Source organism: Lolium rigidum, chromosome 2, assembly GCF_022539505.1.
Source record: "Lolium rigidum isolate FL_2022 chromosome 2, APGP_CSIRO_Lrig_0.1, whole genome shotgun sequence".
Lineage (NCBI taxonomy): Eukaryota > Viridiplantae > Streptophyta > Magnoliopsida > Poales > Poaceae > Lolium > Lolium rigidum.
The window spans coordinates 285178637-285193780 of record NC_061509.1 but is presented as its reverse complement, the minus strand read 5'-3'; the positions used below and the strand labels follow the sequence as shown (position 1 = coordinate 285193780).

The 15144-nt window shown below is 45.2% G+C and overlaps 1 protein-coding gene across 1 annotated transcript; it reads left to right on the top strand.

Annotated features, from left to right (window-relative positions):
* Positions 1–13843: 13843 nt before the first annotated feature.
* Positions 13844–14206, top strand: LOC124689109. Its single transcript, XM_047222702.1, has one exon. It carries the CDS (start codon positions 13844–13846, stop codon positions 14204–14206), a length of 363 nt encoding a protein of 120 aa, XP_047078658.1.
* The last annotated feature ends 938 nt before the right edge of the window (positions 14207–15144 follow it).

Here is a 15144-nt window from a genome sequence, read left to right as displayed (position 1 = left end):
ATCCTATAGATTTTTTTCTAAACAATAATGTGTGCTACATTCCATGAGAAATCGAACTTTCACTCCAGCCTCGTTGTAAGAAGCTTTACTTTTCCTCCGGTGAAATCAGGTAAACTTTGATAAATATAAAAGCCTATAGAATAGAAATGTGAGCCACACATCAATCCTCCATTTTTTTTATGTTACTTCCTTTTTGAAATCCTGCAAATGAAAGAAGCCCTGAAATGTGTTGGCGCAATCCTATGATCGAAACTATAGCAATGCTAATATTTCCTTTGGAACGCACCCACTCATGCAGTGGTGGAGCCACACATGAGCTGTGTAGTCAAGTGACTACACAGTTTATTGTTATATAAGAGAGAAATTATGGGGAAAATGATGAAAAATTTATGTGAATACATGTATATGACTACACAGTTTTGAATTGACTCACAAGATTGAAGTTCTGGCTCCGCCACTGCACTCATGTCCTTTCCTAAAATTCCTTTGATAAAAACTACTACTCCCTCAGTTTCATAGTTCTTGACGTGCTATTCAAAATTTGAACCAAAACAAGACATGAATTAGGTAACGGAGGGAGCGAAAGAAAAGAAAAGTGCTAGTAGTAGAATTTATCTCTTGAGTGGATACTGTGTTACAGTGTTAGTATGTTAGTGGGCTGGAGTGCCGCATGCCATGCTTTGCTTATTGGGCCACTTGTGCTCAAATGTATCAAGCATAACGGGCCCGTTTTGATTGTGCTGATTGATTCGAGTCAAAGCAATGAAAGCCGTGTTGCTACGGGAGGGCTGGGTGACTCCTCCATTCCATTCCTTCTTTCTTTCTTCTCGGTCGTCAGAATGAGTTGAACTGCCGCCGACGACTTGACTCCCTTTTTTTTTTCCATTAGCACCAAAAGATTATCTGTCTGCTTATTTGGCTGACTTGGAAAGAGAGAACTCGTCTCATTTGTTTGATTGGAAGTACTCCGTCCAAAAGTAAATACGGAGTAACTAATACTCCCTCCGTTTTTAGATATAATATGTTTTTTGAGAAAAGTTTTCAAAATATAACGTATTGTGTTGGACAACCTGTGTGGATTTTTTTTTGGAATTTAATTGTGTTTCCTTGTCTTTTCAAAACTCCTCTATTTTCTCACGTTAATTGTACAAGATCAATCCCGCCAAATCTTTGTGTGATTTTTCCTCTTTGTGCGTTTTTTTAAATTTCCGTGCTAAATATCTAGAAACGGAGGGAGTAGTTATCTAGATTTACATGTATCTATAATTATACACCAAAATATGTCTAGACACATTCGAATATAGACATAAAGAAGTTCCTTAAAAATACTACATGAATGAGCTGCACACTAACGGGCAGGGGCAAGAAAGTACAGAGCAGCCAAGCAGACAGATACCTCTTCGGTCTTCACCAGTGTCGACGAAATACGGAGTGTGCAACAAGTAGTCGTGCATATAAGTTTGACCGGCCGTCTGCGCTTTGTTTTTTTTTCTCGCGTGCTTGGTTGGATGTAGTCCTGGTCATGGTCGTGGTCGCCTCGGCAGTCGCCATGGATCGCACACGCACATGCAGTAGGTTCAGGTCGTACGAACAGCCGGTCAGTGTTACTCTGCAGATAGGAACAAGAAGAGATCGATTCATCGACGGCAACAACCTAATTGTGCGGCACCGTCGTCGATCGATCCGAGGTGTCTGTTCAGTAGCAGCCCACGGCAAGACGCCGCGATTGACCGGCTACGTATTGGGCTGCGCCGCCACCCCTACCTCACTCACGCCCTATCTCCTCCTTCCTTTCTAGATGCTCAAAGGAGGGCCTAGTTTTATGGATATCAAAACTTGTTAAACAATTTATAAGCTTGATTTGCAGAATTTATTCAAATGTGTGGGCTGAATGGCCGTTTTGGCAGGCCGTTTGGGGGACACGGTTGCAAAAAACCGCCACCCTTATACAAATCTCCTCCGCACCGCGACCCCTTCCCCCCTTTTGGCCGAAAATGGCTCTGCTGAAAGTCAAATTAGGGGGAGGTGGGGGGGGGGGGGAGTGGAGATGCTCTTAGACATCATTTTATTTGAGAGACGTCCTGATACTTCGAATCACACCGTACAACCGAATTTTCAAGAGCATGTACCATGATAAAAAAATATAAAGATGAATCCACAAATATTAAGAAATAACGAATTGAATAGTTTGATGAACAATATCCAAAGTATTGTTCACAATAGTCTTTTTTGTTTTCACTGTATAATAAATTTGAACTTGATTTTTTTTGCATTATAAGGGTATATCATGTTAATTTTTATTTTCAAGAAATTTTTATATTGACACCCTTGAGAAAATTGGACCACCAGAACTTTCTTTATGCATGAAATATACGTTTCTCACAATAACCAACATGACCGGTGACCGATGAAGCACTAAATGTTTGGGGACACACTAAAACCCGAAAGACTCGAGTGGTTGCGTCATGTCTTTCTATATATGACAAGGGTCAAGGGCGCATGATTCGTCTATAAATAGCAAGCTTTCTCCATGAAAACCAACACAATGTAGAACAACAGAATATTAATGTGAAGATATGTGAGAAGAGCTGGAGGCTTGATTGAGAGAGCGGGTAATAAACCTTACTCTATGTGGAAAGCAGACAACACATGGTGATTTGATGGGAATAGGATGCGCTGGGAATCCCGTTAAAACTATTAGCCCCTTGATTTGACGAGCCTTCATTGATCTGTGTACTCATCACTCATGTAGCACCCACTTGTACCGCGCTGCTTCGCCTATCTCGTTTAGACTTGCTTCGGTCGGGGGTCTCGGGGCTACAGTTCATTGGGTGCGTTATAAAAGCGATAAGCAAATAACGAAGAACGAAACAAGAACACACGCAGGGGACACAAGATTTAACGTGGAAAACCTCTTCCAACACAGAAGGGGAAAAACCACGGACGCCAGCCAGCAAAACTTCACTATATCGGGAGGTGTTTACAAACGCCGTGGGTTATCTTATAATCTGATAAACCCTAGCCGGCGGCTTACAAGATGTATATATAGGCGGTGCCAACGATCCGTACCGTACCGCGGGGGGCTGCCGCCCCCCGCACCCCCCTTCACAGGCGTCCCTGCAGGGCACGACGTATGGGCTAACTTCTGACCCCGCTACGCTTCGGCCCAAGCCTCCGGCGACGGGCCTCGCTCCGCTCATCAGAAGTTAGCCTCCCTTTAGTATATGAATTTGGATCACAATACAACAAACTCCACCTTGAGACAAATTCCATCTTGTAGCATGAACTTCAACAATCTCCTGAACAACAAAGGAAAAACACTTGCTGGCGCCAACAGACCACTTGGGCTAAGCAGTTATACCAACCAAGCTCGAGCAAAGCTCAAACTTGGAAACAGGAACTGGCTTTGTCATCATATCGGCAGGATTATCATGAGTACTTATCTTGCATACCTTCGGTTTACCTTGAGCAACAATGTCGCGAATATAATGGTACTTGATATCAATGTGCTTTGTCCTCTCATGGAACATTTGATCTTTAGTAAGGTATATTGCACTTTGATTGTCGGAAAACAAGTTAATGCAAGAATCATCTCCACAAAGCTCGGCATACAAACCTTTCAACCAAACAGACTCTTTGCCAGCTTCATTAATTGCTATATATTCTGCTTCGGTCGTAGATTGGGCAACAACAGATTGTAACGTTGCCTTCCAACTCACAGCACATCCACCAACAGTGAACACATAACCTGTGAGGGATCTTCTCTTATCCAAATCGGCAGCAAAATCTGAATCCACATAGCCTACGAGTCCCTCGCCGGTCTTGCCAAACTTCAAGCAAGCTTTGGATGTGCCACGAAGGTACCTGAAAATCCACTGAACAACTCTCCAATGTTCTTTACCAGGATCAGCTAGGTATCGACTGACCAAACTCATAGCATATGATAAATCGGGACGAGAACAAACCATGGCATACATCAAAGAACCAACAGCACTAGAATATGGAACTCGAGACATGTACTCAATATCTTCATCAGTACTAGGACATTGCAATGCTGACAATTTGAAGTGAGAAGCAATTGGTGTACTAACGGACTTTGCATCATGCATATTAAAACGATGAAGAACTTTACGAATGTAATTTTGCTGACTAAGAAGTAACACACTAGATTTTCATGTCTCTTGTAATTTCCATACCTAGTATTTTCTTAGCAGCACCAAGATCCTTCATCTCAAACTCACTACTTAACGAGTGACTTTAAAGTAGTGATCTCTTTCTTGCTCTTGGCGGCAATCAACATATCATCAACATATAACAGCAAGTATATTGGTGATCCATTAACAAATTTGATATAAACACAACTATCATACTTAGATCTCTTAAACTCATGTGCAAGCATAAATGAATCAAACCTTGTGTGCCACTGTCTTGGAGACTGTTTCAAACCATAAAGGGACCTCTTCAACTTGCAAACAAGATCCTCCTTACCAGGCACAACAAAACCTTCAGGCTGGTCCATGTATATCTCCTACTCAAGCTCACCGTGCGAGAAAGCAGTCTTTACATCTAGCTGCTCAAGCTCAAGATCATGCATAGCCACAATACCAAAGAATGCACGAATGGAACTATGCTTCACAACCGGAGAGAATACATCATTATAATCAATACTGGAATTTGGCTGAAACCTTTTGCTACTAACCTTGCCTTATACCTCGGAGGCTCATTAGGAGACAAACCTTCCTTTCTTTTAAATATCCACTTACAGCGGACAGCCTTCTTTTGTTTAGGCAAGGGCACAACATCCCATGTGCCATTCTTGTCAAGCGATTGCATCTCCTCTTGCATAGCAGAAATCCACTTCATGCGGTCAACGGATGCAACGGCCTCAGTATATGTAGCAGGTTCAATATCATGCTCCACCTGTTCAGCACAACTCAAAGCATGATGAACAAGATTACATTCTTCAATTAAACGAGGACGTGGACCTTTGTTACGCCTCGGTCTATCGGCGACAATGGAACCATTTGTTTGCTGCAAAACAGTGGTGAGTGCTCGAACAACGGTGTTATCATTTTCAGCAACATCATTTTCTTTCTCCTCCACGTGCTCCACCCGCACGCTGATCCTCTGTTGCTCATCATCGGAACTATCGGAAAAATCAACAGCATCGGTAACATACGTAGATGAACTCTTATAAAACATGACAGACCTCATTAAAGACTACATTCCTGCTATGCAAAACTTTCTTAGTTTCAGGATTCCATAACTTGTATGCCTTAACTCCCGAACCATAACCAAGAAACACACACTTAACGCCACTGGGCTCTAGCTTTCCATTATCAACATGAGCATAAGCGAGTGCAACCGAAAACTCTCAAGCTGTGAATAATCAGCGGGTGAACCGGACCATACCTCAATAGGAGTTTTCTTATCAAGCGGAATACAAGGTGACCTGTTTATCAAGTAACGAGCGGTGGAGGCTGCTTCGGCCAAGAAACGTCTATGCATACCAGCATTAGACAACATGCGGCGAGCCTTGGAGATGATGGTTCTGTTCATCCTCTCCGCCACACCATTCTGCTGAGGAGTATATGGGATGGTGTGGTGCACGACAATGCCTTCGTCCATTGCAATAATCATTGAAAACAGTAGAACAAAACTCCATGCCATTGTCAGTACGAAGCAATTTAACTTTCTTTTCTGTTTGCTTCTCTACCATAGCTTTCCACTTTCTAAAGGCATCAAACACATCAGATTTATGTTTTAGAAAGAAAGGCCACACTTTTCTGGAGTAATCATCTATGATAGTAAGCATGTAATTTGCACCACCAAGAGAAGTCTTGCGGGAAGGTCCCCACACATCAGCATGTACATAATCTAAAATCCCTTTAGTGGTATGAACGGAAGCATTGAATTTAACTCTTTTATGCTTACCAAACATGCGGTGCTCACGAACTCAAACTTACTCAAATTGCAGCCATCTAGCGGGTCTCTCCTGTGCAATTCTGCCATGCCATGTTCACTCATATGTCCAAGACGCATATGCCACAGATTAGTTTTACCGGGTTCATCGGGAATAACAGCAGCAGCAATACCAGACAAAGTGCTACCTCTAAGAACATATAACTTTGCAGAATTCATATCACCAATCATGTGAACGAGAGAACCTTTTGATACCTTCAGAACTCCGCGAGAACCGGAGTGTTTGTACCCGTCAACATCAAGGGTGCCGAGAGAGATCAGATTTCGGCCATGCCGGTATGTGTCTCACATCTGTCAGAGTGCGTGTCATGCCATCATGCATCTTGATCTGGACGGAGCCAATGCCCACGATCTCACGTGGGTTGTTATCTCCCATACGCACAACATCTCCATTCCGCACAAACTCATAAGAACTCGAACCGGTCTTTGTTACGGCAAATATGAAACGAACATGCGAGAATCAAGGATCCACTCATCATTACCGAAACACAACCAGCAAACACAACTAGGCAATCGCCATCGGAATTATCACTTGGAAACAACGGCAGCCTTACCATCACCCTCGGATTTGTTTTTCGGTTGGTAAGTACCGTTTCTTTTCTCTTTGTTCCGCAACTTCCGAGCAATCATCAATATTGTGGCTAGTTTTCTTACGGTACTTGCAGAACTTACCATCTCGTTCCTTGGACTTTGAGCGACCTCTGTCGGTCTTGCTCTTATCTCTCGTTGTAGTTGTTGTAGTTGTTGTTTCTGTTCTCGGTCCTGCCTCGGACTCGCGGTGTTCTCGCCTTAGATGACGAACCCTCTGCCTGCACCATAGATTTCATCTTTTCCCTCTCGTTGGAGGGCCTCATAAACTTCGGCAAGGGTTAGTTCATCACGACTTGTATAACAAGGTGTCTCGAAAATTCGCAAAAGAATTAGGCAACGAGACTAACAGGTATAAGAGCTAGATCCTCATCATCATATTTTACCTCCATGGATAGCAAATCGAAACTTGATCTCTTTAAAGATCGATAGGTGATTCATCATTGACGCACCTTCTTGCAGCTTGTGCGAGAACAACTTCATCTTCACGTGCATCTTACTGGTTAGATCTTTGGACATGCGGATCGATTCCAGTTTCAACCACAGCACGCTGCTGGATTTCTCAGCCGAGCACTTCCTGCAAGATATTGTTGGATAGATGAAGCTGAATTAATGAAAAAGCCTTACGGTCTTTCCTCTTTTCATCGTCGGTCCAGGTCTTGGCATCTTTCTTGCCAAAACCATCAAGAGCTTCATCCAGATCAGAAGATTGGGTAAGTATCGCCCTCATCTTCACTTGCCACAGAGAAAATCTCGTGGTGTAATCCGAGCTGCGGTAGATCGAACTTCAAGGAAGACATGTTGCAAAACTCTAGATTGAAACACGGGCTACGATACCACTTGTTATAAAAGCGACAAGCAAATAACGAAGAACGAAAACAGGAACACACGCAGGGGACACAAGATTTAACGTGGAAAACCCCTTCCAACACGGAAGGGGAAAAACCACGGGCGCCAGCCAGCAAAACTTCACTATATCGGGAGGTGTTTACAAACGCCGTGGGTTATCTTATAATCTGATAAACCCTAGCCGGCGGCTTACAAGATGTATATATAGGTGGTGCCAACGATCCGTACCTCGCTCCGCTCATCAGAAGTTAGCCTCCCTTTAGTATATGAATTTGGATCACAATACAACAGGGTGTATCTATCAAAATGTAGTGTTTAGTGATATGGTAAGATTGGTAGTTTAGTTACATCTAGCGGAAAGGAAAAGGCACCACCGAGAAGGCTTCGTAGCTCAGCTCTTGGACAATAGCAAGCTTCCTTGCATGTGCTTTCTTGGAACGGATAAACGAGGTGGCGCAAGGGGTTAGAGGCTTGGACACGTGGGGAATCAGGCCAGGCATCACTGCGCTACTTTCAAAAGATCTGTTCCTGCTCTTTTTAATCAAGCTTCAATAAGTCTCCTCGGTAGATATCGTAAAACTCAGTGTAAATTTTGGAGGTAAACAAAAATTTATAAAAAGATTAGAAAAAATTATTCAATTGATTTTCTTTTAAAACACTATAGGCTACCTAGAATTGATTCGACATGCTTGGCCCTCTCAGCCAGTTCTGATTAGCTAGGACGGTATATATATATATACGAAATATAGACAGAAAGGAGTGTCTTAAGAATATGACTGAGGTGTGTAAAACTAGAGAACAGGTAGATTGCAACGGGTCTACTCGGTTAATTATCCGAGCCCCTCATATCTGGTATATATAGAAGATTACATGAGAGTTTGTATCAACTACTACATAGCATGTAAACCGACTCTATCTCTATCTCTAATACCCTCCCTTGATCACAACTTAGCCAAGTTGAGATTATGTCTAAATTCTAGAAAGGCTTTTACAGGAAGCGGTTTAGTGAAGCCATCTGCTACTTGATCTTTGGAAGGGATAAACCGAATCTCCAATTGTTTCCTTCGAACCTTCTCTCTAACAAAATGAAAATCTATCTCAATATGCTTAGCTCGTGCATGAAACACTGGATTAGCACAAAGATATGTTGCTCCCAAATTATCACACCAAAGACAAGGCGCTTGAGTCAACTTAATACCAAGTTCTGCAAGTAAAGACTGCATCCACATCATCTCTGCCGTGGCATCAGCCACAGCTTTATATTCGGCTTCGCATACTGGACCTAGAAACAGTCGCTTGCTTCTTAGCACTCCAAGAAATCAAGTTCGGTCCATAAAACACCGCAAAACCACCAGTGGAGCGGCGATCATCAACACAACCAGCCCAGTCTGCATCAGAAAAGGCACTCAACAGTGTAGATCTAGACCGCATAAACGTCAGTCATATATCCAATGTATCACTGATATATCTCAGTATCCTTTTTGCAGCTGTCCAATGAACTGTAGTGGGTGCATGCAAGTATTGACAAATCTTATTCACTGCATATGCTATATCAGGCCGAGTAAGAGTAAGATATTAAAGGGCACCAATCATACTCCTATAACTAGTAGCATCCTCAGGACCTAGCAAGTCTCCCTCATATGCAGTGATTTTTTCAGAAGATGACAATGGTGTAGAAACACCTGTACATTGTTTCATACCTGCACGTTTCAGCACATCTTGAGCATACTTTGACTGGTTAAGGAGCAACCCATCAGCAACTTGGTGAACTTCTATGCCCAAGAAATAATGAAGACTACCAAGATCCTTCAATGCGAATTCTTTGCTGAGATCTTTCAATAATGCCTGAGTTGCTTGCTCTGAAGAACTAGCCACAATGATGTCATCAACATATATGAGCATATAGATGGTGATATGACGCTTGCGATATATAAACAATGAGGTATCAGATTTGGAGGCAACAAAACCAAGTTTAACAAGCTGAGAACTCAACCGTGCATACCAAGCCCTAGGCGCCTGTTTAAGTCCATATAGAGCCTTTTCAAGTTTGCAAATATAGTTCTGTTTCCCCCTGTCTTCATAACCAGGAGGTTGTCTCATGTAGACCTGTTCTTCGAGAACACCATGAAGAAACGCGTTCTTGACATCCAACTGTCGCAAACTCCATCCCCGTGAAACAGAAACAGCGAGAACCAACCTGACAGTCGCAATTTTAACAACTGGACTGAAAGTGTCCTCATAGTCAATACCAAACCTTTGCTTGAACCCTTTAGCAACGAGTCGAGCTTTATACCTATCAATAGAACCATCGGCCTTCTGCTTGACCTTGTATATCCATCTGCAGTCAACAACATTAACACTTGTGCGAGGAGGAACAAGCTTCCATGTATTATTCCGCTTCATCCATAGCCTCCTTCCAATGTGGAATAGCCAATGCACTTTGAACATTTTTTGGTTCATCAACAGTAGACGAGAGACACCACGGAACTGTACCGTCCGTGTACTTGCGAGGCTGTCGAGGACGTGTAGATCGGCGAATATCCTGCTGCTGCACATGTTGAGCTACACCAGGAGAGGACACAGAGGATCCGGCACCAGGAGACAAGCTGGAGGAATCATCTGCTGCTGCTGTGCTGGTCCCGCGTGACGCAGAGGATCCAGTGGCCACCGATGTGGCCGTGTGCGGAGAAGGCACACGCGCAGAAGATCCCGGCGTGGCTGTCGCACGCGAGGGCCCGGCGCGGTCTCCACGCGCGCGCGACGAATGAGCCGTCGCTGCAGGTGACGCAGACGACGCAGGCGACACATGATCCGACGCAGTTGGCGCGCGATCCGACGACACGTGATCCGAGGAAGATGCTGAATCTGTCAAGAAATCTGCATGGTGTTCCGCGCCATCGTCTTCTTCTGCCACTATTTCATGTGAGCTGTTTTGAGTCAAATTTTGTCCGTTTTGCGTCAAATTTTCTCCTGCAACCGGCTGATGACCTGTAGTTACCTGAGGAACACAACAAGGAGAACTAGAAGCAGGATTAGTATGAAAATTAACCGCATGTGGATCATTAGTATTGTCACCCCCGTGGTCAAAATTGTGGAGAGTTGGATCAAGTAAGAGGATCTCGCGACGGAGGAGAGCACCAACATTTGGATGAAGTGTTTGAAAGGGAAACACAGCCTCATCAAAGACAACATCGCGAGAGACATACACACGACCTGTGGCAACCTCTAGACATTTAACTCCCTTATGGCGAGGACTATACCCGAGGAAGACACATTGTTTAGATCGAAAGGCAAGTTTGCGTTGGTTATATGGACGGAGATTGGGCCAACAGGCACAACCAAACACACGCAGGGATTGGTAGTCAGGTTGGGTGCCAAAGAGACGATGCACAGGGGTGTCATTGTGAATAACCTTGCTAGGTAACATGTTTATTAGATAAGTGGCAGTAAGAAAGGCTTCATCCCAAAACTTCAGGGGCATATGAGCATGAGCAAGAAGATACAATCCAACTTCAACAATATGACGGTGTTTGCGTTCAGCAGCACCGTTTTGCTGATGAGCATGAGGACAAGAAACTAGATGCGAGATGCCTTGAGACTGAAAAAGAGAATTAAGCTTGACATATTCTCCTCCCCAATCAGATTGCACAGTAAGGATTTTTCGATCAAGTTTCCTTTCAACAAGTTTTTGGAAGTTGACAAAAGCATCAAAAGCATCAGACTTCTTTTTGAGTAAATAGATCCAAGTGAACTTACTATAATCATCAATAAAACTTATATAATAATTATGTCGACCAACAGAGGTAGGTGCAGGACCCCATACATCAGTAAAAACTAATTGTAAGAGAGCTGAAGATACACTGGTGGAAATAGGGTAAGGTAGCTGATGACTTTTAGCTCGCTGACAAGAATCACAAATAGACGCTAAAGAAGATTGACTACTACAAGGGAGATTATTTTTGCTAACAACTTGTCTAACAATAACTATAGATGGATGACCTAGACGACTATGCCACTTTTCTTGTGAGGGCTTGACGACGATGAAGGCATGCTTTGAATCTTGAGAAGACACCAGGGAGGAAATAAAGGGATAGAGTCCACCAACACATCGGCCTCTATGAAGAATTGCTTGTGTGACCTGATCCTTGATCAAAAAGAAAAACGGATGAAACTCGATGTAAACACCATTATCAAGGGTGAAACGATGGACAGATAGAAAATTTTTAGAGGCAGTGGGAACATGAAGAACGTTGCGAAGATGGAAATTTCGAGCAGGGTGATGGACAATAGAATGACCAACATGGGAAATTTTCATACCTTGCCCGTTTGCAGTGTTGACCTTGTCAGATCCCTGGTAATTGTCTCGAACTGTCAAATTGTTGAGCTCGCTGGTGATATGATGTGTTGCACCGGTGTCAGGATACCAATTTGTGTCAATGCCATACGAAGCAACATGAGCTCCTTTTCCCTCAAACGAGTCATCGTCGCCATCAGTCCATCGGTACCAGCAGTCCTTGGCGGGGTGACCATCACGGCCACAGATTTGACACGTCACGTCGACCCACGGCGTGGTGCGGCGGCGACCACGGCCTCCTCCTTGCGCACGACCACCGCCACGTCCGGCCTGCTGCGAACGGTCATCAGAATAGTTGGTGTAGGAATGTCGGTCATCACGACGCTCAGATCGGCGATCACCACGGTCACCGCGATCACCGCGGTCACCGCCTGTGCGGTTGTTGGACTGTTGCCCGTACTGGCGCTGCTGGCGAGAAGCAAGATTGGCGCTGGTCTCGAAAGTCATCTCAGATGGACCAGCAAGCATAGCCTGGCGCTCATCATACGCTTGGAGCTGAGCATAGAGGTTGGCGAGGGAGATCGGCGTCGTGACAACACCGAGGGCAGCAACTAGCGAATTGTAACTTTGTCCGAGGCCGGCGAGGATGAAGGACACGTGCTTGCGCGTGGGCACCGGACAGCCTGCCGAGGCAAGCTCATCGACGATAACCTGCATCTTGGTGAGGAACGTCGCAGTAGAATCATTGTTTTTCTTTGTATTCGCCAGGGCGATCCCCAGATTCGTGATCTTGGACTCGCTTTGAGAGGCGAACATCTCCTCGATGGCCTGCCAGACTCCGGCAGCGTGCTCGATCCTCTGAACATGCGGAAGGACTTCAGAGGAGAGGGATTGGAGGAGATACCCGAGGACGATCTGGTCACGGGCGATCCAGTCGTCATAGGCCGGGTTAGGTGCTGTTTCCGCCGGTTTGTCAACGGCCTTGTCAGCTGGCTTCGTTTCCAGGACTTCTGGCGGCTCGGCATCGGTTCCGGTGAGCAGACCGACGAGGCGAGCACCACGGATCGGCGGGAGAACTTGTGCACGCCATCCTGGGTAATTGTTGCGAGTGAGCTTGTCGGAGGGTGGAGCACCCAGGTGGTATTGCGGGTGAGCAGTCGATGGAGACGCCATGGCAGCGGTGGGGCGGCGGGCGACGGGGACAGATCGATCTCGGCTTCCGATCGGCGACTAGTGGAGGCGGCGAAGAAGCCGGCCTGATACCATGTAAAACTAGAGAACAGGTAGATTGCAACGGGTCTACTCGGTTAATTATCCGAGCCCCTCATATCTGGTATATATAGAAGATTACATGAGAGTTTGTATCAACTACTACATAGCATGTAAACCGACTCTATCTCTATCTCTAATAAGGTGCACACTTCGGTTTTCACCATTGTCGACGAAATACGAAGTGTGCAGCCAGTAGTCCTGCGTATAGTTTGACCGGCATACGGCCGTCTGCGCTTTGTTTCTTTGTCGCGTGCTTGGTTGGACGTAGTCCCTGGACTCCTGGTCATGGTCATGGTCGCCTCAATCGGCAGTTGGCATGGATCGCTCACGCAGTTGCCAGTAAATTCCACGCGATATTGCAGTACGTTGAACTCGTACGAACAGCCGGTCAGTGTTACTCTGCGGATAGGAACAGGAAGGGGATGGATATCCATGGACACGGCAAGAACCTTGTAATTGGGCGGCACCGTCGTCGATCGATCCGAGGTGTCCGTCCAGGTGTTGGGAGCCCGTCGATGCGCCCAACAAGCAGCTTTAGCTGGCAGTAGCAGCCACGGGCACGGCAAGGCGCCGCGATTGACCGGACCGGCCACGTATTGGGCTGCGCCGCCACCCCTACCTCACTCACGCCCATCTCCTCCTTCCCTTCCATTCCGTTCTAGAAGGCTCGCACCGCCGCACTGATACGCGCGTGCCGCTCCACTATATAAACCTCTGCTCCCGCCGGCATCATCTCCACATACTCCATACTCTCCTCTGTCTTTCCTCTGCTTCTTCATCCTCCTCTGTCCAACACATCCACACGTCTACCGTGTCTACGCGCAGGCGAGAGCGCTGCAATCCGCCCGGGATCCATCCATGGATCACGCACACCACGAGCTGATGCTGAGGCGGCCGGCATCGGGCCACGAGGCGGCGCTACGGTCCGTCCAGAAGCCGCCGTCCAAGCCGTGGCGCGCCGGAGGCCTGGCACCGGCGGTGGAACCCAGGGAGTTCAGGGACCTGGTGCAGAGGCTCACGGGCGCGCCCGCCGCGGGACTGCAGCAGCACCAGCGCGCCGCGGTGGTGCCCACGCTGCCCGTGGCCGTCCGCGTTGGCACCGGCGTCACCGGACAGGAGACGGTCGGGCAGATGCACCCTGCTGCGCCGTGGTTATCGTTCCCGCTCGTGGCCCCGGCGGCAGCCATGCACCCTGGCCTCGACGGCAACCAGCTCGTCTGATGTCAACTCCATATGCAGATGCATCCGCTGCTGCCTGCTGGTGTGTTCTTCCTTTTTCTCAAGATAGCGTGTAAATCTTAAAAGAGTAGCCTAGTAGAAATAGAAAAATATTTGTAATCTTGTATGAACTGTGCGTTATCCCCAAGGTTTTTTTTTTCTCTGGGGCTTTTCCGGTTTTCGGCAATACCGGTCAAGTGCAGCCTAGATTTCTCAAACAATTTTGTAAATTTCACCGAAATTTATTAATTACATTTAAATTCAAAAATAAATTATTTAAAAACCGGTAAATTTTGTCCAAATAAAATATTTTTGAGTGGTAACCGAAATAATCGGTTTTCAGCTTGGATACCTTGGCCTACAAAAAGAAAACCTGAGATAGACACACTTGTTGTCCCCCCGTTGTCCGCTTGATATATTGCTCTCTTTACCTCCTATAATTTGCTCTCGCCCGTCATAAATTGTTACATGCTACTACTTCCGTTTCAAGCAGTAACGCGTACATGTATTTTAAGATGAAGTTTGACCATAAAAATTGAGCGATAAAATCTTGATCATATTATATGTTATTAGTATAGTTGGATTCGTATTGAAAAACACTTTTTAATGATAGTAATTTCATATAAATAGTATTTATCTATTTGAAGTAATACTTGATTAAACAAAAAGCATGTAAAATAAGGCTTTATTGCTTGAAATAGAGGTAGTATGATTTTGTTCCATAATAGTATAAGCTTCTTTTAGCAAACTATTTTTATGTTTGTATCTTTTTGAGAGAATTCTGGGAATATTTATAAATGTTTTTGGTTTTGCTAGTTTTCTTAATTCTCAACCGAATCCTACACCATCAGATTTGCATCATGATTGGTGCATTTTATTTGTAAATTGGATTGCAAATAATTTTTTTAGTTGCCTCGATGACCGGGTCTTTGCTTTTGCTT